We start from the raw sequence: 22,879 nt of genomic DNA, 5'->3' as shown, positions 1-22,879 counted from the left end.
TCAAAATATATTAACAAATGCCACCACAGCAGCTCTCCAAATATTGATAAAGTTGTTTGGTGTCTGGAGCCGGGTACACAGAATAGAGCTGGAACTGAGAGTATTAACACAAATGATAAGAGGATTGGGATCCAAACTGATTCTGTTAAAACCGATATAGGATCCAAAATCTTCTGATAAAACCAATATGGTCAACATAACTTTAAAAATTTATTTGGTTCAATTGCATTTTATTGGCAGTACACTTAGAAAATGTAGCAGACCTACTAAGGAGACTGCCTACACTACTCTTGTCCGTCCTCTTTTAGAATACTGCTGCGTGGTGTGGGATCTTACCAGAAAGGACTGACGGAGTACATTGAAAAAGTTCAAAGAAAGGCAGTACGTTTTGTATTATTGCGAAATATGGGAGAGAGTGCGACAGAAATGATACAGGATTTGGGCTGGACATCATTAAAAGAAAGGCGTTTTTCGTTGCGACGGAATCTTCTCTCAAAATTCCAATCACCAACTTTCTCCTCCAAATGTGAAAATATTTTGTTGACACCAACCTACATAGGGAGGAATGATCACCATGATAAAATAAGGGAAATTAGAGCTCGTACAGAAAGATATAGGTGTTCATTCTTTCCATGCGCTATACGAATTGGAATAATAGAGATGGAGTATCGAACTTGTGTTTCGCAATGAGATTGTGAATGATCAAACTGTGTCAAATGGATATGTGCTCAAGTGTAACAATAACTCTAAATACGACCACTTTCACTATTAGTTTTCTTTCTGAATAAACATTATTCTAACGAATTTGCAGCTGTGTAGCCTACATCATTTATGGGTCATTAATTTAGTTACCAATATTATTATTATTATTATTACTGTTGTTATATGCTACATTAACTTTGTTTCATACACCTTCACAAATTTGCCATCAGCCACACAATTTAACCAAAGGGTCACAAGTGACTAATTTAGGGCGTGTAATGTGACACATGTGGTTCAACCCATAGACGAGTTTGAGCCAAGACATTTAGAAAAAGAGGAACCGCATGTGAGCCTGAACAACTTTGGGATGTTAGCTTGCAAAAAGCTATCAGGCTACTAATGGGAAGAATCTCAGATAACATGAAAAAACCATGGCTGCAAACCATCAAATGACAAAATAGCGCAAAATTCCATTTCTTACTTACTTCTTGGACACTTGTTATAATCACTTACAACTTCCAATTTCAGGATGTCCAGTGAAGAACTAGCTCAGAACAAATTTTTAAAAAATTAAAAGGAAATTGCAACTGGTAAGATTTCAGCCTGTGCAAAATGTGGCAATTTACTCAAAGTTTACAAAAATACCTGGAGTAGCAATGTTTGGTTGTAATAGTGAAAGAGTCACATAAGTTCAGATACAATACACCAAAAACGCCAGTTGCAAATTGGACTACAGTCTGTGGGACCCATGCAAAGTTCAACTAACAGAGGATATTGAATAGGCTACCAAAGAAGAAGAGTGGCATAAGAAATAGTCATGGAAATGATGAAAGGTCAGAACTGCCAGATGGTTATCTATTGCAAAAATATACTTACAAAATACCAGGACTCAGTTTTCAGTATGAAATCTACAACTATTTTGCTGTCTTCTGCATAATATTCAAATTGGTATCTTGAAGATAAGTGCCCCAACTATATTTGAAATGACATTAATGTTACGCATGACACAATGAAAAGCATCATTTGATATTTACATACAAATTTTTGATTATTAGGATTGAGTAACATTGGAGCCAAAAAATTGTAAAAATATAAACAAACTGACTGAACAGTTTCATGGATTTGCCTATCAGACTTCCTTGAATACCATGCACTATTAGTCAGTCACAGTCTTCTACAAAGTTTTTATTATGGCCAGTAATTTGTAAAAGTTACAACACTGAAATAAAAAGAGGATTTTCTTATTACATCAAAGCCTTTAATGAAATTAATAATAATTCAATATTAATAAGAATATTTATTGATAAAAAGATAGCAACAACGAGTAACTTGTTTAGATTTCAAGTCAAACTCTAGACCCCAAAATGAGATGTTATACAATGATTTATAAACAATTTGCCCAAACAACTTTGAGCTGTTTAGCACCATTCCCAACAAACAATGTAGTTGCAAAATAAAATTAGTGAATGTGAATGAGAAGTAACATTATCACAAGTGTATAATCATTACATACATTCCACTGGCAGAATTTAAAAGAATCTATTCCAACATCTGGATCACTGGACAATACAACAAAAAACTACCTTGCCATACCCAATTGTCATTATATGAATCTGTATCAGTCAAACTGCACTGCATAAAAAGAAAAAAAAATTACTAAGATTGTAAAGCACTGAATATGTTTGAGCAACGTTCTTGCTGATCACTTTCAGCATGCACTTCAGCCTTCGTGAATCCCTCCTTGTATCCAGTATGCTGACTGTAGAAAGATCGTGATGCAAGTCCCTAAAACACAAAATAATAGTATCACTTCACGTGCACACTATTTTTAGACTCTGCTCATGCCCCCCACACCCTTCCCCCGTAGATGTACATGCAGTACACAGGAAATAAATATTTTTTGATAAAGATTTAAATACCAACTTCTGTTTGACTTAATCCAGTTACATCAAAATTTGCTAAAAAATAAAGAAAAACATTTTATAAATAAAGCTCTAAACTTACATTGTAATTTAGCCTACATTATGAATCATGTAGAACATGAAGGTGAAAACTAGTGATCAAATATAACAACTTTTATACGAAAGCCTATATCAATCTCTGTCTCTGTCGTGTGTGTGTGTGTGTGTGTGTGTGTGTGTGTGTGTGTGTGTGACCAGAAGCAGCTTTTAACTCCTTCATTAAACAATGTTTTCATTTCCAGAATTGCATGCAGAGCACCACTCATGACCCACCCTCACAGATTTATTGCAGCCAGTATCTCTCTCCATCTTACAAACATTACAAATTTAACAGATGTTCTCCTGCATATCTTCTGAGACCAGCACTCATGGAACGAAGAAACAGTAGCCTGTGAAAATCAAATGTCCCAGGTTTTAGTGTCAGTTGGACACATAGTTTTAATATGCCATGAAGTTTCAAATCAGCACACACTCTTCTGCATAGTGAAAACTCATTTGGTAAACAATTTCCTGTGACTGAACCACTTCTCTACAGTATCCTTTCCTCCAAGAGTGCTAGGCCTGCAAAGTAAGCACAAGGGTTTCTGTGAAGTTTGGAAGGCAAGAGAGAGTAAATCCGGGAGGGCGAGATGTCATGAATCATGCTTGGATAGCTCAGTCAGTAGAAGACTTGCCTGTGTATGAAAACAGGTCCCAGGCTCAAGTCCTAGTTCAACACACCAGTTTAATGAGACAGGAAGTTTCAATTTTATTCATAGTCACAATATGACAGTGTATATTTTTGTGAACTGCCAAGTCAGAAGATAGCCACAGGCAAAGCCAGAACAACATGTATTATCTATTGTGATCAAGACTGGATTCTATTCTCTGATCTTTCAATGTCCAAGGCTTCAGTGGATAAACTAATGCTTAAAGTGACATGCTTATTGGCAGAAGTTGTACTTATCAAATGATCCAACTTAAACTTGACTCTGCAAAGACTGCGATATAACAATGAACATTTTATATCATTGTGATGGAGGTAGAGAATGCATAACAGAATGGAGCAGTTCAGAGACTTTAATGTTTGCTAATGCAGTGCATATATTAGTCACACCTCTAAATTCAGCTAACATAATTGTTTGCATGTCTATAACTTGTTCACAGTAAATCATTTATGGTAAATCCCAACCTCACAAAAAATCATATTATGCAATTTCAGATAAATAATAATGTTCACAATATAAAAAACAAAATCCTTATAGATATCAGTGATCTTCTTAAGCATCTACACACACAAGTTGTGTACACTGCAACATGTTTATTACACTGAATCAAAAGCATCAATATTATGAGAAGGACAGATTGATACTCACCATATAGTTGCAGACAGGCACAACAAAAAGACTACTAAACAAGTAAGGCCTTTTTCTGGATTAAAAAACGTACACACATACACTCAAGCAAACGAAGCTCACAAACACAAGACCACTGTCTCTGGCTGCCATGGTTTGACTACAAGCAACTGCACATAATGGGGGAAGCAGTCTGTGTGGTTGGGGGAAAGGAGGAGGCTGAGATGGAGAGGGGAAGGGATAGCAGGCTATGGGTGCAGAAGGTAGAGTGCTGCTTGTGGGAGCATACTGGGGCAATGCGGCATGAGGCATGGGGATGGAAGCAGGAATTGTGTAGGAATGGAAGAGGATGTTGTATAGGTTTGGTGAGCAGCAGAATACTACTGTAGGAGGGGTGGGATGGATAGTGGGTAGGACATTCCTCATTTCAGGGCACAACGAGATGTACTCAAAACTGACAAACTGTGGACAAGGAACAGTTGGTCCACCCTTGTTGAGCATGCTGCCCAACACAACATTTCTCATTTCAGTTACTGGTCCATAGGCTGTGCCATCCTGTCTACGAACACCAGCTTTTTTGAACTGTGCAGATGGGAACTCTCCCTGCAATATATTCTACCCTCCAAACCTCAACCTTTGTTAGTCATTGTCCTTCATGCAGCTGTCCCCTTCCTTATTCCCTCTCAAGCACTACACAGCCTTCTATTTCACCAACACACCAACTGTCTTTTTACTGCTCTCTTTTTCCACTCCTCCTCCCCCCCCCCCCCCAACCTCCATCAAACCTCCTGACTGCACCTAGCTGTCCTAACCTCTCTCCACCTCATCCCTGTATGCTCTCACAAGCAGCATTTTACCATCCCCACCCCTACCCTTTTATCTCTCTCCCTTCCCACCCCAGCCTTCTCCTTACACCCACCACCCAGATCACTTCTCCCATCATGCACAGTTACTCACAGTCAGATCTCAGCAGCAAGAGACAGTGGTCCTGAAAGTGTGAGTTGCATTTGCATGAATATGTGTGTGTGTATGTTGTCTAATTCAAAAGAAGGCCTTTTAACCCAAAGTTTACCTGTTTGGCAGTCTTTTTATTCGGCCTGTCTGCAATTAAACACTTCTGCTATGTGGTGAGTAACAATCTGTCCTTTTCATAATATTGACTTTATTCCATCCTGTATTTTACCATTGTTAAAGTTTACCCAATGACAAGTTTTGGGTATAGCCCTCAGATTTTCTCCGCAATTTCCAAGGACTCGAATTCTTGTAGCATAGTAGTTAAATGGGCTAGACAATTATTGTTGTAATTGACTATTTTCTTTAACCACTATACATTGATGGCACATAAGATCTGATGATGGCTATTACAAAAATGTGCCATAAGGAATAACACAAATTGTGATTTAAACAAATTTAGTGTGTAGGTAAAATTACAATGAACCATGAATAGAGGTTAATGCCAACACACTAAATAAAATGTCATGTGTTAAGTTACTGTATTTAGTTTTCAGGAGAATAAAAAGCCAAAACTGAATCTTATACAGGTATAAAAAAAACTATACTAGCTTTTGGAACTGTGAGTCCTTTCCGTAGGAATGATAGAGCACTAGGTTTGCGAAGGTTAGGAGAGACAGACTACTCAGTATTTTTATATGGTAGTTTCTACTTAGAATTTCACCTCCTGAAGGTAAGAGGAGACGTATCAGATGGGATGAGCAGTTCTGGGTGATTTTTCCAAACTCTGCCCCTTGTTATCAGAAGAAAGAAAACTGGCATTCTACGGATCGGAGCGTGGAATGTCAGATCCCTTAATCGGGCAGGTAGGTTAGAAAATTTAAAAAGGGAAATGGATAGGTTAAAGTTAGATATAGCGGGAATTAGTGAAGTTCGGTGGCAGGAGGAACAAGACTTTTGGTCAGGTGAATACAGGGTTATAAATACAAAATCAAATAGGGATAATGCAGGAGTAGGTTTAATAATGAATAAAAAAATAGGAGAACGGGTAAGCTACTACAAACAGCATAGTGAACGCGTTATTGTGGCCAAGATAGACATGAAGCCCTTGCCTACCACAGTAGTACAAGTTTATAAGCCAACTAGCTCTACAGATGACGAAGAAATTGATGAAATGTATGATGAGATAAATGAAATTATTCAGGTAGTGAAGGGAGACAAAAATTTAATAGTCATGGATGACTGGAATTCAAGAGAACGAAAAGGGAGAGAAGGAAACATAGTAGGTGAAAATGGATTGGGGTTAAGAAATGAAAGAGGAAGCCGCCTGGTAGAATTTTGCGCAGAGCATAACTTAATCATAGCTAACACTTGGTTTAAGAATCATGAAAGAAGGTTGTATACATGGAAGAACCCTGGAGATACTAAAAGGTATCAGATAGATTATATAATGGTAAGACAGAGATTTAGGAATCAGGTTTTAAATTGTAAGACATTTCCAGGGGCAGATGTGGACTCTGACCACAATCTATTGGTTATGAACTGTAGGTTAAAACTGAAGAAACTACAAAAAAGTGGGAATTTAAGGAGATGGGACCTGGATAAACTGAAAGAACCAGAGGTTGCACAGAGTTTCAGGGAGAGCATAAGGGAACAATTGACAGGAATGGGGGAAAGAAATACAGTAGAAGAAGAATGGGTAGCTTTGAGGGATGAAATAGTGAAGGCAGTAGAGGATCAAATAGGTAAAAAGACGAGAGCTAGTAGAAACCCTTAGGTAACAGAAGAAATATTGAATTTAATTGATGAAAGGAGAAAATATAAAAATGCAGTAAATGAAGCAGGCAAAAAGGAATACAAATGTCTCAAAAATGAGATCGACAGGAAGTGCAAAATGGCTAAGCAGGGATGGCTAGAGGACAAATGTAAGGATGTAGAGGCTTGTCTCACTAGGGGCAAGATAGATACTGCTTACAGGAAAATTAAAGAGACCTTTGGAGAAAAGAGAACCACTTGCATGTATATCAAGAGCTTTGATGGAAACCCAGTTCTAAGCAAAGAAGGGAAAGCAGAAAGGTGGAAGGAGTACATAGAGGGAGATGTACTTGAGGACAATATTATGGAAATCGAAGAGGATGTAGATGAAGATGAAATGAGAGATATGATACTGCATGAAGAGTTTGACAGAGCACTGAAAGACCTGAGTCAAAACAAGGCCCCCGGAGTAGACAACATTCCATTAGAACTACTGACAGCCTTGGGAGAGACAGTCCTGACAAAACTCTACCATCTGGTGAGGAAGATGTATGAGACAGGCGAAATACCCTCAGACTTCAAGAAGAATATAATAATTCCAATCCCAAAGAAAGCAGGTGTTGACAGATGTGAAAATTACCAAACTATCAGTTTAATAAGTCACAGCTGCAAAATATTAATGCGAATTCTTTACAGACGAATGGAAAAACTGATAGAAGCTGACCTTGGGGAAGATCAGTTTGGATTCCGTAGAAATGTTGGAACATGTGAGGCAATACTGACCCTATGACTTATCTTAGAAGAAAGATTAAGGAAAGGCAAACCTACGTTTCTAGCATTTGTAGACTTAGAGAAAGCTTTTGACAATGTTGATTGGAATACTCTCTTTCAAATTCTGAAGGTGGCAGGGGTAAAATACAGGGAGCGAAAGACTATTTACAATTTGTACAGAAACCAGATGGCAGTTATAAGAGTCGAGGGGTATGAAAGGGAAGCAGTGGTTGGGAAGGGAGTGAGACAGGGTTGTAGCCTATCCCCGATGTTATTCAATCTGTATATTGAGCAAGCAATAAAGGAAACAAAAGAAAAGTTCGGAGTAGTTATTAAAATCCATGGAGAAGAAATAAAAAATTTGAGGTTCACCGATGACATTGTAATTATGTCAGAGACAGGAAAGGACTTAGAAGTGCAGTTGAACAGAATGGATAGTGTCTTGAAAGGAGGATATAAGATGAACATCAACAAAAGCAAAACGAGGATAATGGAATGCAGTTGAATGAAGTTGGATGATGCTGAGGGAATTAGATTAGGAAATGAGACACTTAAAGTAGTAAAGGAGTTTTGCTATTTGGGGAGCAAAATAACTGATGATGATTGAAGTAGAGAGGATATAAAATGTAGACTGGCAATGGCAAGGAAAGCGTTTCTGAAGAAGAAAAATTTGTTAACCCAGTGTGCCACCTTCTTAGATGTTGACCTCCTCCTCTCTGATGGCTCCATCTGCACCTCTGTCCACATTAAACCCACCAACCACCAACAGTATCTGCAGTTTTATAGCTGTCATCCCTTTCTCATCAAAAAATCCCTCCCATACCGCTTGGCCACCCAAGGATGGCATATCTACAGTGACAAGAACTCCCTTGTTCAATATGCTGAGGGTCTCACCAAGGCCTTCACAGACCGGCACTATCCCCCAGACCTAGTCTGCAAACAGATCTCCCACTGATTTCCACTCACACCCTAAATCCTCCCATCACCCTCAAGAACCAACCACAACCCCTTCATCACCCAGTACACCCAGTACCACCCTAGACTGTAACAACTGAACCACATCCTTCACCAGAGCTTTAATTACCTATCATCCTGCCCTGAAATGAGCAACATCCTACCCAAGATACTTCCCACCCCTCCTAAAGTGGTGTTCCATCACCCTCCCAACCTCCACATCATCTTAGTCCATCCCTAAGCCACTCCCAACCTTGTGGGCAACATACAGATGAACATGATCCATGCTAGCAAGCCAGCCCTTAATTAATTCTAAAGTAATTAACAGTTTTGTCAAAAGTATTGTTTGCATAATGATATCTGTTAATATCATCATTTAAACAAATAATTCAGCCTAATTCTTGTCATAGAAGAAACAGTTAAAAAGAACTAATTTTTTGATGTATTCAGTTAATTGAATGAATTACATTTTAATTGTAATTTCTGTAAATTAAACATCAAACAATGTGTAGTTTCAGTACCTATTATTGTGAGGATGTATAAGGGCCCAATTTTTGGTCCTGAGACAGTCATTCCCTGACAGAGTTTCAGATGAGGAACCTGTATAGGTTAGATCATCAGCAATGCATCTATGAAATAAGTGTAACACAATTAGGCTGTGTATTAAAACAATGACGGTGTTCGTTCCATATGTACCTTGTTATTCGTCAAGAGCTGTGTGGTTAGGTTTTTACTGCTCTTAGATGTTCAATAGTAAACTATTGCAACAGTATGTGGATGTTTGCCTGCAAATTATTAATGAGGCTTATCAAAAGTTAAACAAAAGTGCACTGGCCATATAACTGTGTATTATTGGGGGGGGGGGGGAGGGGGGGGGGGGGGTTGTGAACAGTGAAAGTAAAGAACTGTGAAATGCAACTTGTACCTTTCAGCTACATCATTTACAGTAGTCAATACTACACTTCCACGCCCTATTTTTTCAGACAGTGTAGCAACGCAGTACGTAGACACTGAGAACCACATCTGGCAACCACACCATTTATCAGAGATATTTTACTGACAGTCCACAATATGATTCATCATCACAGCCATCAACGAAGAAATAGTGCAGGTGAACATCATAATGTGGTAAGATATTTATAGCACCTGCTGACAATTATAGCAGTTCATGTTAGGACATCCACAGCAGTCAAAGGGTTAAAAGAATTTTTTATTTGTTGAATAGGGGACAAAAATGTTAACTTATTTCACATACTTTTATTCAGTATCACAATGTGGAATTATCTTCATGAGTAACACAGCTGAAGTCAATGAGGTATCAATTCTTCAACTGTAATCAGTAATAAATTTGAAATTTGCATCAAAATTGTTATACTCACTTCTCAGTAAAGTTACCCTTTAATTACATTTGTGTCTAATAATGGAATTTAGTTTAGATGGACTGTAAAACACACACACACACACACACACACACACACACACACTAAAGATTAGACTCTCTTCTGGAGAAAGTTTTTTTTCAATTTTGATAATGTTTCTCTTTTACTCAATTAAGAAAACTTGAAAGAGTAATCAAGTATAACTTAGAGTGTGATGCAGCACCTTCCTGCTGAGTTGCAGGTTTGAGTCTGGGCCAGCTAGTAGCCCCACTAAATTGATACTGTTCTCCAGCACATACAGCCCTACATTGTTGCAACGATATTGCACTGGGCGGGCACATGCCATTGTCTTCAGTTGTGCCGAGCACAGTGGTTTAAATGCAGTCTATCCACACACATGTGGTTGCCAGCTTGAACACTGCAAGTGTGGTGAATGAACCAGCAGCTTTTGTGATCCTCTTATGTTCTTGTGCATGGACTTGGTGGAGGAATTGATTGCCATAAGATGTGAAGTGCAGTTTCTGAAAGAAGAAGGGTTTGCTGACTTGTCTCAGGTCAGCGGTAATCCCAGAGAAGACTATAATAGTATACACCAGTAGGACACAATCAGTGCTGTTTATTATGCCATAAGTTGCCTTGGGCTCAATCTATGCCTGTTACATGAAATACATGCCAACACTACAGGCATGAGGCACATCAGTGTTCAAATTCAAGATGGTTAATAATTCATAGCAAGAACTGAAAGCATTTCCTGATATGTTTTAGTGCTGAGAACTGTAAGAAATGTAATATACTAGTTTGTGGCATCTGGAATGGGCAACACACCTTGTTGTGAGCTAGAGGTATGGCTAACAGTTGTGAAGCATGTACAGTAGTAAACACGAGCAGCTATTGAGGTGGAAAGATTAGATTATAATAGGAAGTGGTATGTTAATAGTACATTTAAGGGTCCTGCTTGTCATTCTATTTTGTTCTCTTGTCATTTGTTCCTCCTCATAGATGACCACCTTAATGTTGGTGAGGTGATTTTTGTGTTTCAATGATCCACAAAGCTATGGTATGGGAGCTGTGCTAGTAGAAGCCACACTCCTAGAAGGGTCACCTATGCCAGAGTGGTTTGGACATGAGAGACCAGGCAGTGATTAGTCTCTGGGACTAGGTCGGCGGCAACCACTTGGCCCCTTAGCTAAGTCTGACACTGCTTGCATTATTTGTTAGACTTCTTACGTTTTCTTTTCTATCTTGTTTAAGGCCTGCGGGTGTTTTCAATTTTCCTCTTCATCTTCTACTTCCCCTGGTTCTCTTGGAAAACAGTCCCTTGCCCAGGTTTACTAGTGAAAACTATAACATATCTGCATAGTGAGATGGAACGACAAATTCACCATTGCATCTTAAGGAATGGAAGCAACAGACCTTGTCATGGGGAGGAGAAGTAAGCTTCAAAAACAGCCCAGGAAGAGGATTCTGTAGGCGTAAGAAAAGTAACCATCTAAGGGTAGGAGGCCCCAACAGAAATCTCCCCGACTCTCCAAGTTGGGAATTGTGTGTGTGGGTGGCATGTCATTCAAATGAAAGAACTTCTCTAATAAGCATCAAGTAATAGGAAACCTGAGCAAATTTAATGGACACAACCTCAGGAAGGATAAAGCCAAATGATTTGAAACTGCAGACAAACTGAATTTAGCAGCCTGGAATGTCAGAGGTATCTACACAATAGAAGTTTAGTTACAGAATTAAAGAAGAAGATAATATAGCACTATTAAGAAAAATAAAAATGAAATTACAAGGAAGAGTAGATCTAAACCAATGTACATTATTATATAGCAGAGTGGAACAAAATATAAGAGCTCAAGCAGCAATTTCTGCAATGATAGATCAGAAATGGAAAAAAAGGTTAACAGCATATACCTTTTATAGCAACAGACCTACGTGAGTTTATTTTAAAATGCATAGAGGACATACTATCCCAAAAAAGTCACACTGGCCACAAGCTGGAAATAATTTTAATCAATGTTAAGCATCCCAAATAAGAGTTAAATGAGTTTGCAACTTTTTTTGGCTTGTGCTAAACTTTTAAGGGTGGAAAAACCACAAAATTTTTGGACTTGTTTACAGTTTCTCGTTTATATCACAAAAATGATACATTCTGTAGAAATTTTATAAAACGTCAATTTGAACGAGCATCAGATTTTGTGTAGAATGATTTAACTACAAGTTAAAATTGGTTCAGCTGCTCAGCTGCAATTAATCATCAGAGGTCAGCAATTTTTACCAAGTTTGCAGAATGCGAGTTGTGATAAAGTTCTAAGTCATAGTTCTAAGAAAAGAGCTCCTAAATTTTTTAATTCACTTGCTCTTTGCAAAGATACAAATAAAAACAACAAAGTATTCATAGCACTACATTCCTGATAAGACTTTTTTGTGATGAAGTCAAATTACTTTTCGATGCCAAATAATCCACATTAGTCCAAATATTCAAATATAAGGTTAATTTAATTAGGTACCAATCTACCCAGATAGACAGTTCTATTTATTAATGAAATTATTCCAGTAGATAATTTATAGAGTTTCATGTTAATTACTTATGTTTGTGGTAATCACAAAAGGGCCTCTGAGTTAGCCCCAAAACCATTAACTCTTTCTGATGATGGCAAACTAATGTGCAAGACAAGAAAATCGATATTTTTAAACCATTCAATCAAGTCAGTGTTAAAATCACAAACAACACAGACTTTCTCAAAGCACATCATTCAGCTCAGGATCTGACAGACGCCAACAGATTAGGGAGACTGCTAGCAGAACCAATAGCACAGGACGAACTCTGAATACTGAACACTGTCCTTGACCATGTGTTTCTCTTACACTGAGTTGTGTGGAATACTGATGAAGTGTTTTCCTCAGTTCTTAAAAGGTATGTCAACTACATCAAAAAGCACTTTGGTTGCAAATATATCACAGTGTTTGATGGGTACCCCAAGGAGACAGTTTACATAAGCATGAAAACTGCTGCATGTGCCCGAAGTGCCTGCACTATGTCATCTGCTACTGTTTTACTTGAAGAGACAATGTCACCAACTATGCCAAAAAATGGTTTTTACTAAACAAAATTAATAAGAAATATCTTATCTCAACATACAGAAAATTATATGGAAGGATATCAGGTCAATCAGGCCACTGAGGAAGCAGACCCCTTGATTGTTGGTACAGCCATAGGAAAGTCGAGGCACGGAGGCAAAGTCTTCCATTGTCAGGGAAGATACTGATTTTTTGGTCCTGCTGACTGACCACATAGCTGATAGTAGTGAGTAAAAAGAACCCATCACCAATATCTTCCTTATGAAACCTGGAAAAGGCAACCAAGACACATACGTTTATACCCTCCACAGCTCTAAGCTCTCTCAAGAAGCCAAAAAAATGTGTTATTTCTTCATGCCTTCAGTGGCTAAGACACCACATATACATTTTTTTGACAGGGCAAAATCTAATTTATAAACATGTTTCAAAAGAATGTGAACCTCCAACATATTGCCTCAAATTTCATGGATCCAAGCACCCCTCCTAATAACGTCACTGAAATGAGTGAAGTTCATTGTGTGTTTGTACATGGTGGCAACTCCAAACTTTTGAATGGAATTCATCTCTAACTTTTCAGAGAGTTTCATGCAAAAATCAATTTGGCATGTTTACCACCCACTGAAACCACCACTCACCAGCGCTCCCTCAGAGTCTACTTACAGGTTCACTTCTGAAGAACAATCAGCTGGATCCACTGAATGGGGATGAAGGAAAAAAAAAAAAAAAAAAAAAAAAGATTTGATCCACATTGCAACTACTAGTGCTCCAGGAACTACTCAACACAATACCATGCATGTGCTTCAAGGTATGTCAAGCAGTTTCTTCCTGCAAGAAAGAGTCTATAAAGTGCTCAGCCATATGCAGCACTTGCAAGGGGCTTTAAAGTCTTAACTCATTAACAGATGAGGACATCTTCATTAATTTGACACAAATCAATGATGAGACTGACATCAGTGAGGAGAAAATCAGTTTAGTTTCCATGCCAGAAAACGACAGAGGACTGAACGATGACATTTTATCCCAAAGACCATCTTCCCCAAAATGCAGAAAGACACAAAAAAAAAAAATTTTAATGAATGCAAATACAGAGCAATAACTGCTTAAAGAACTTTGTAAAAAAATTATCTCTCACCAATTTTATACTATAATTGAATTATTTTTCCATTAATAAAACCTTTCATTTCAACTGTTTTTCATTTTTTTCTAACTTGTTTCTTATCATCTTGGGCTGGCATGTTAAGTAATTAATATTAATACCTACCTAGGTAGGTAGTTATCTAACTAAACTGCTGTTAAAATTGAACATTTAGACGAATGTGGGTTATTTGGTGTTCAAAAGTAATTTGACTTCAGAAATAAGTCTTAGCATGAATATAGTGCTATGAACACTTTAACATTTTTATTTGTGTCTTTGCACAGCAGTGAATTTTAAAATTTGGGAGCTCTCTTTATGCAGAATTTGATGCTCTATAACTTTCATGAATGATGTTTTCCATTTGGAATAGTGGTTTTGGGTTACAGGTGTTGGAACACGAGCACAACTCACTTCAGTTGGTAAAAGTTGCCAATCTTTGATAATCAATTACAGCCAAATGGGTAAAATGATTTTAACTTTTAAGTAGGTCATTCAATATGAAATTTGATGCTCTTCCAGTCTTGTGTTTTGTAACATTTCTTTAGGATGTATCATTTTCGAGTTATTAGCAAAACACTGAAAAAGTCCCAAAAATTTGTGTTTTTTTGGCCCTAAAAAGTTAGCGCAGGCCATAAATGGTCACAAACTTATTTAACTCTTACCTGGGATACCAACAATGATTAAAATTATTTCCAGCTTGTGTATATTTACTTTTTTTTATTTATTTATTCATCCGTGGAACAATAAATATTGTATGGATGTTGTCAGATTACAACACATGAGCACACATTTACATTTACAATTAAACAGGTTTCTCATATTTTTAAACAGGTTTCTCATATTTTGTGTAGTTTTTATAACTAGTCATACACATATTTATAATTACATAATATTTTGGTGATAATGTGACACGTTGCTAATAATCTACATCTATGTTAAATATTCTTTAACAGTATAACAACTTTTACTTACTAAAAAGGTTTTAAGCTTTTGTCTGAAAGTGAGGGGCTCATTTATTTCTTTAATTTCTTGTGGTAATTTGTTGTACAGTTTTATCCCATTGTAAAATATACTTTTTTTGCATCTTTGCCTTGTTCTTTCTATCTAGATGGAGGTGGTGACAAGCTCTTGTTTCATGGTCATGTATTAAGCTGTTTGTGTTGTACATGTTGAGATTTTTCTTAATGAACATTATGTTCTGAAAGATATACTCACAAGAAACAGTTAGAATTCCTAGCTTTCTAAATAATTCTAGACAGTGGGCCCTGTTGTTGCTATTTGTTATTATCCTTATGGCTCTTTTTTGTACTTTGAACACAGTTTGTATGTTACTGGCACTTGTTCCCCAAAACACGATCCCATAGCTGAGGACTGAGTGTAGATATCCATAATATGTTATTTTAAGACAGGTATTATTGCATACCGGTGCAAGGATTCTAAGAGCATAGCATGCTGTGGATAATTTCTTTGCCAAAATGTTGACATGGTTTGTCCATTTCAGTTGGCTGTCTACATTCATCCCTAAGAATTTGGTACTTGTTACACATTCTAATTCATTATTATTAACTTTTATTCTAGTGGCATTGTGTTTTTTGTTCAATTGGAAGTTAATATAGTTAGTTTTCTTTACATTTAGGGTTACTTTATTTTTTAATGACCAGTTGTGGATATCATTGAGAGCCTCGTTTGCTCTTTCTGACAGTTGTGTTGGATTTTCACCTGTTATTACTATGTTGCTGTCATCAGCAAAAAGTATTTTTTTGCCATGTCTGATACTTTATGGGAAGTCGTTAATGTATATAAGAAACAATATTGGGCCTAATACACTTCCCTGTGGGACGCCTATATTCACATTTTCTGGGTCAGACAGGTGTTTTATAAGGGAATTGTTTGAAACTTGTGATATCTCAACTCGTTGAACTCTGTTTTCCAAGTATGATTTGAACCTCTTCTTTGTCACACCTCTTATTCCTATTTGCCCTAATTTATGAAGTAAGATTTTGTGGTCAACTGTATCAAAGGCCTTGGACAAGTCTAAAAAGATACCACTTACATTTTCACCTTTGTCCAGTGCTTCTAAAATTACTTTAGTGAACTGTGCTATAGCATGTTGTGTGCCTTTTCCGGGCCTAAAACCAAATTGGTCATTGGAAAGAAGATTATATTTATTCAGGTAATTTAGCAGTCTCTTTTTGACTAGTATTTCTATTATTTTAGAAATGATAGACAGTATAGAGATCGGCCTGTAGTTCTCTACATTTTCCACATCTCCGTTTTTAAGGATAGGTATAACTTTTGCTTGTTTTAGGTACTCCGGAAAGTATCCAGATTCGAAAGATTCATTAATTATGTCTGCTAATGGGCCCTTTATGGAGTCTATACAATCTTTAATTACGCAGACTGGGATTTCATCAAGTCCTACTGAAGTTTTATTTTTTAGTTGGTGTACTACTAGTGCCACTTCCCTTTCTGTAGTTGGCAAGAGCACCATTGAGTTTGTTGGCCGGTTCTGAGTAGGTAAATCATACGTATCTGGAAATTTCTACTGTAATTTTTTTGCAATACTACTGAAATATGAGTTTACAAAATCAGCTAATTTTTTAGGGTTACCTACTGGTACATCTTTGTTTTTAATATGTGAATTGAGGTCCTTTTTAGCAGAGTTAGATGTTTCCTGTTTGACGATGTTCCAGGCTGCTTTGCTCTTGTTTTCAGCTTCAAGTAATATTTTGTTGTTTGAAAGTTTTTTTGCGGCTAGCAACACCTTTCTGTAAATTTTCCTGTACTTTTTGTAGGATTGCAGAACTTCTGGGTTAGATTGATTATTTTTTATGGAGTTGAGATATCTAAGAGTTTCTGAGGATTTTTTGATACCTGTAGTCACCCACTGATTTCTCTTTGTAGTTTTAATTTGATAAAGAGTTTTGGGAAACATCTCTTCAAATCTGAGTTTAAAAATTGACATGAACTTGATAAATTTCTGATTTGCGTTGGTTTCTGCATAGACTTCCCTCCAATCTTCATATTCTAGCTGGGATTTAAACTGATGCAGGGCTGATTTGGAAAACATTCTTTTGTATGTACAAAGTTTAGGTGGAGTTTCTACATGAATGTTAGTTTTTAAGATCTTGCCAGCAAAAGTCTAATTTGCCAACACTGCATTGATGATAGTAGGAATTTATAGTCCAGAAAAGAAGAGATTGAAAAACTCTATGATAAGCTATTTGAGATCCCTGATGTTGCCCACGTCTAAATATATGGCATGAAAGAAGGCATGAGTATCATTATTATCAAAGGAAAGACCCCATATGAACTCCAAAATGAAATAAAAAAGAGCACTTCACATGTATCAGAATGGTTCGCAATGAACAACTTAATAATACACACACAGAAAACAACACTGTGCCTCTACACACAGTGCAGATTAAAGAGCCTCTACCTGAAACAACAGAACTGTTGAGCAAAAGATTTGAAACTGTAAATAGCACCAAATTTCTGGGAGTTTGTATCCAAGGTGACCTGAGATGGCAGAACAACACACACCACCTGAGTAATAAATTACATACCATTTGTTATAGTATTAAAATTCCTGCTGGATGCACATCAATGCAAGTCATAAAAAATGTGTACTATACTCAAGCAGAAACACTGCTAAGATATTGTTTAATTTGCTAGCAAAATTCACCACCCAGAAAAAGTTGTTTCATTGCACAAAAAAAAATTATAAGAGCCATGGAAGGCACAGCAACTCGATTTTCATGCAAACCTACATTTAAGAAGCTTCATATTCTTCCATTACCATGCCTATATATCTTAGAAACAATAATGTTTATATAGAAAAATCACAAATGACAACAGCAAGATTGCTCCAAAAGACCAAAATCCGTTCATACTATTCAAGGAACATTCAAGATTTACATGGGCTGCTTGCACACACAACACTAAAAAAAAGACCCCTGAAAGCAGGAAAAAAACTGTTCAACAAACTACCTCAAAATTAAGGTGATAACTGGCTTGCATAAATCCAAAACTACAGTGAGTGACTACTTGCTATGGGATTGCTACTATAGTGTTGATTAATTTTTACCTGCTATGTAAACATGCGAAAAAATTTAAATAATTTATACAATTAAGGTTAAAATAAGAAATGTTCATATATAAATTTGTATGTATATTCTGTGTCTGTGTGGACTGTTACACATGTGTGTATGTATGTAGAAACAAGGCCAAAAGTAGGTGTGGTGGTGGTGGTGGTTAGTGTTTAACGTCCCGCCGACAACGAGGTCATTAGAGACGGAGCGCAAGCTCGGGTTAGGGAAGGATTGGGAAGGAAATCGGCCGTGCCCTTTCAAAGGAACCATCCCGGCATTTGCCTGAAACGATTTAGGGAAATCACGGAAAACCTAAATCAGGATGGCTGGAGACGGGATTGAACTGTCATCCTCCCGAATGCGAGTCCAGAGTGCTAACCACTGCACCACCTCACTCGGTCAAAAGTAGGTGTAAAATTTTATTTGTGTATTTGCAGACTGTTTTTCCCATTTGTTAGGCTTATATTGCTATATACTGTAAACCACACAACAGTTTCTGTTCAAAATTTATTGCAAATTATTTGACTTGTCCTACATCGCTATGTACCACTGTACTATGTATATTCACAGTACCATATAGATATGTGGTGCACACAGACATATATCTCATTAAGGACACTATGAATGCAGTTATCCTGTTTGTAAGGTAGTTTGGCCATGGTGACTTACTTTAGGAGAGTTAGAGACTATAATATGAAAACAAAAGAACTAAAATATCGCAGGACCAGAGTGGATAAATATAGAATTCTTGAGGAATGAAAGATTTTTAATCAAATTCCACCTTCTTCAAACATGTGGTGGCTTACAATGAGGACCCCAATACATGGTCAACAGCATTTTTTTTCCTTCTGTATTTAAGAAAGAGGGAGTTGAAATAAACTATGGAATTATAAATATATTAATTTAATGTATAAACTATATGCTGGTATATTAAAAAACTGTTTACTATGAAACAGCTAACTGGGGAAAAATGGAATGAAATTTTCCCCCTATATGGCACTTGTAGATATAGAGAAGGCCTCCAATTATGTAGACAAATGAACAATGGAATACAATGATTAAACAGGCCACTCTCAAAACATAATAAAGTGTATAAAATGTTTATGTAATGACATATGCTTCAGACTCAGTTTATCTAATTACAATGGCAAAAATATAGTTGTTAATCATGGAGTAAGACAAAGATGTGTATTACCGCTCACACTTTTTAACATCTATATGGACGATATCCTACACAGATGAAAATATCAGGCACCACCTGCAGTTAAATTAGGAGGAACCACTTTAAATGTTCTAGCTTGTGCTGATGACTAAGTGATTATGCAAAACACTGAAGAAAGTCTTCAAAGAGCTATTTATTTACTAGATAAAATCTGTAAGGAATATAACTTTAAAATTTCTACCTCAAAATTAGCAGCCATGATATTCCAGGGCAAACACCCCATAAGGGCAATGATTTTTTTGATGGCAGAATTTTAGAACTGGTTCAACATCTTAATCATTTAGGTTGCAATATCTCTTATGATTATGACAGATATGTAAATAAGAAATTGTGAAGATACTATGCAATGTGCAGAACTATCTGAGATCACTGAAAGCAGTGCAGATGGCAGCAGCTGAAGCTGTAAAAGGTAATGGCAGTACCAATTTTTCTACATGGCAGTGAAACATGGACATTAATACAGAAAAACCACAGCCATACAGAACCCACAGAAATGAAATTGCTTAGGGCACTACTGTCACACACACACACACACACACACACACACACACACACACCTTGATAAATGATAAACCAGGATGTATGTGGGATTCCAGAAACGGCATTGTCATATAGACCTACTGGCCAAAGAGACCAAGGAAGACCAAGGGAAAGATGGATTGAAGCTGGTTCAGCTCAAAGGGCCTAATCCCTGAAAAGACGACAATGATGATGATGAATGATGAAGATGATGATGATGATGATGATGATGTCATTTGCTGTTTTTTTGTGTAACTGGTATGGGTTCAACCAATTTCTTTTCGTTGCCACAGGGAGCTATCCTTGACAAAACTCCACAAATTTGAGCAGCTGAAATAGTATGGTTGTAAGCAGACAGTGAAAATATGAATATGTTTAAGGAAATAAAAGCATATGGAGGAAAGAAAGCTAGCTTTGCACAGTTAAGTTGCCCCAGAGTATTCAGATAACAGGCAGGAAGAATTTGGTGATAACTGGGTTAAAAACAGGGGTCAGTATGGTCATCCAGTGATAATGTCTTCAGAAATTAAAATAGAGTAGTGCTTATGTTGAAGCAGAAGATAGGGGAAAAGATGTAAACAGTAGATGTTTAATTGATGCAAAAGGTACTAATGTTGTAATGTAGAATTATCAGCTCCAATATCACGTGAAAATGCAATCTAAATCATCTGCTGTGCCAGATGGCATTAACAGGCAATGTGCTGAAACAAATAAATAAATGTGCTGGTAGCAACACAGATGATACTGACTTAGGTGCAGTAGTATCTACCCCAATAGGTGATAATGGCTGTTGTATAGAGATCACAGATCCTGGAGCAGATGTACATGGAAATGCATGTACCACCAATTTTTGTGTCACACATAGTATAGCTGTGGATAGCAGTTTGTTGTAAATACTACAAGGGATACACAGGAGTTTAGTGATGGTGTTACTTATGTTGTGAATGATTTGGATAATGTAGTGGTAAAGACACATTTGTTTCTGATGAATGCAGATTCCTAACCACCTGTGGTGGCACTGCCTCTTCAGAAGGGGTAAGGGAGGAAGATAAGGAAGAGGAACCACATTAGTAAGGCTTCTGGTTGGGCTGACAAGATTGGATCCTTTCAGGAATGTGTGCCTGAGGATCAGGAGGTTCATAAAGTTGATGATACTTGCCATGTAATAGGTAGTGTGGGTACAAGAAAATGTTGTGCAGTTGTTCTTTGGCAGCACTCCATCAAACTCCAGGAGACATTGCTTCAGCTGAGACTGACTGCTGTGACTGACACACTGCCACAACCATCTTCTGTCATGAGAGTAGAACCACCTGAACTGCATACAAAATCATTAATGTTCAATTCACGTAATAAAGTGCCACAGAGCACAGGGAAGTTGTTTTGGGTGAGTGAAGGTAGAAACAAGCACAGTATTGCAAGAAGTTGTCAGTCTGAAGTTGGCATTAAAATAAGGGGAATAAGGGGAACACCCACCAATATCTTTCTTGTGACAATACCACATTTATTTTTATGTGAACTTAGATTGAAGGATGTGTTTTCTGAGAAAACATGATGAGGGAAACTTTTGTTGCCTAGACAAAGTTCTGCATGATGTACCAAAGCAGAAAGTTATGAAACCATCTGGTAAACAAGGAGAAATGTCAATAATGAGAAATTAACTGAGTGGAACCATTTGCTGTTGAATGACAGTTAAGGGATTTTTTAAGTGGAGAAAATTATAAGTAATTTTATTTTGCTAGTTTGCTACATGATGATTCAAAAGAACACTAAAATTAGTGAACAGGTAATGAACCACATAATGTATACTAAATTAGAATAAGGAGAAATGGAAAACGTTCTATTTTTTTTATGTCAACTCATGAATCATGTATTGAGATCTTTCTTGTTCAGAAATCCAAACTGGTCCCAATCTGAAGATCAGCTTTCTCCAAAGGAGGTGTGAATATGTGTCACAGAGGGAGAACTGCCTGTCAGCCCGAAGACAATACGATGTGACACACAACACAAGAACACTCATTCAGTAGACTGACACTGTGGAAAATGCTAGCAACTACTTCTGAAAGCTGAAGATGGGATGCTTTATAGCAGGAGTAGGGTGTCTGGAAGAGCTGACTGGACATGAAAACCATGATGAACAAAGTCATCATTGCCTAACACTTACACCTGGAAACCAGCCTATTAGGATTTAAGGGCCGAAGTGGTACCATGGGGAGAACACTAACCAGTCTCAAGTATATACACCTAATTTATACCTTTGCTGTTCTCCATCCTGTGTAGGCTTATGTGGTTGCTGAGCATTACACAAGTGGGCACACACCATTGTCTTCAGGCACTGCAGTTTAAATATCGTCTATCCTGGTGCATCATACACTAGACTAAGAAGCAGCAAGGAGCTGCCTATGTCCTACATTGTTGATGATGCACTGCCTTGCATCAGGTCTCTGCGACTGCACTGATGCCAGTAGCTGCTGCCATCAGCATGCACTGCCTTCCTGGCACACAACTGCTGACATCAGGGCATCAGCTGCATAACCATTGCTGACTATTTCACAGAGAACAACCACCTCCTCTTCATCTATGATTCCATCCCTGTAATTTTCATAAATAAAAGACTTCCTTAACTATAGATGTTTCACTGAGACTCTGCAGTGCAGTTCCAGTCACAACCTCCACTGCAGCCAACATCAAGGTGGGGAAATCGCACTCCATCCTGAGTTGCCAGCAGCCATTTCACCCACCACCACGGTGGTCACATCTCATCTGACCCTGACAGAACACACCCACTGGGAAATACTGAAGAACCACAGTAATAGGGAATATTGCTACAGTATAGCTTATAGTTCACTCAAAAATAGGTTAAACATGGAGTAGCTCAAAAACTGGGCGATGGCTTGTATTTCAATACAGAATTTCTCAACATTTTCATGAGACATTGTTCCGTAAATATAATGAAGTGTTGTGCTTTCAAATGCTTTTGACTAACACGTCATTTTCAAGTAAGCATCTTGTGCTTGTGGTGCATTGTGGCTG

The 22,879-nt window shown here is 37.4% G+C and overlaps 1 protein-coding gene across 2 annotated transcripts in view; it reads right to left on the bottom strand.

Annotated features, from left to right (window-relative positions):
- Window positions 1-2,060: 2,060 nt before the first annotated feature.
- LOC124805181 (myosin heavy chain, clone 203-like) overlaps window positions 2,061-22,879 on the bottom strand; it is a 259,196-nt gene continuing 238,377 nt past the window's right edge. For both annotated transcript variants that reach the window (XM_047265671.1, XM_047265672.1), the window contains one exon: window positions 2,061-2,487. In XM_047265671.1, coding sequence (XP_047121627.1) covers window positions 2,359-2,487 — 129 coding nt within the window. In that variant the 3' untranslated portion in view covers window positions 2,061-2,358. The remainder of the gene's footprint in view (window positions 2,488-22,879) is intronic.

Source organism: Schistocerca piceifrons, chromosome 7, assembly GCF_021461385.2.
Source record: "Schistocerca piceifrons isolate TAMUIC-IGC-003096 chromosome 7, iqSchPice1.1, whole genome shotgun sequence".
Taxonomy (NCBI): domain Eukaryota; kingdom Metazoa; phylum Arthropoda; class Insecta; order Orthoptera; family Acrididae; genus Schistocerca; species Schistocerca piceifrons.
The sequence above is the reverse complement of the archived record's forward strand: the minus strand, read 5'-3'. Positions and strand labels throughout refer to the sequence as shown.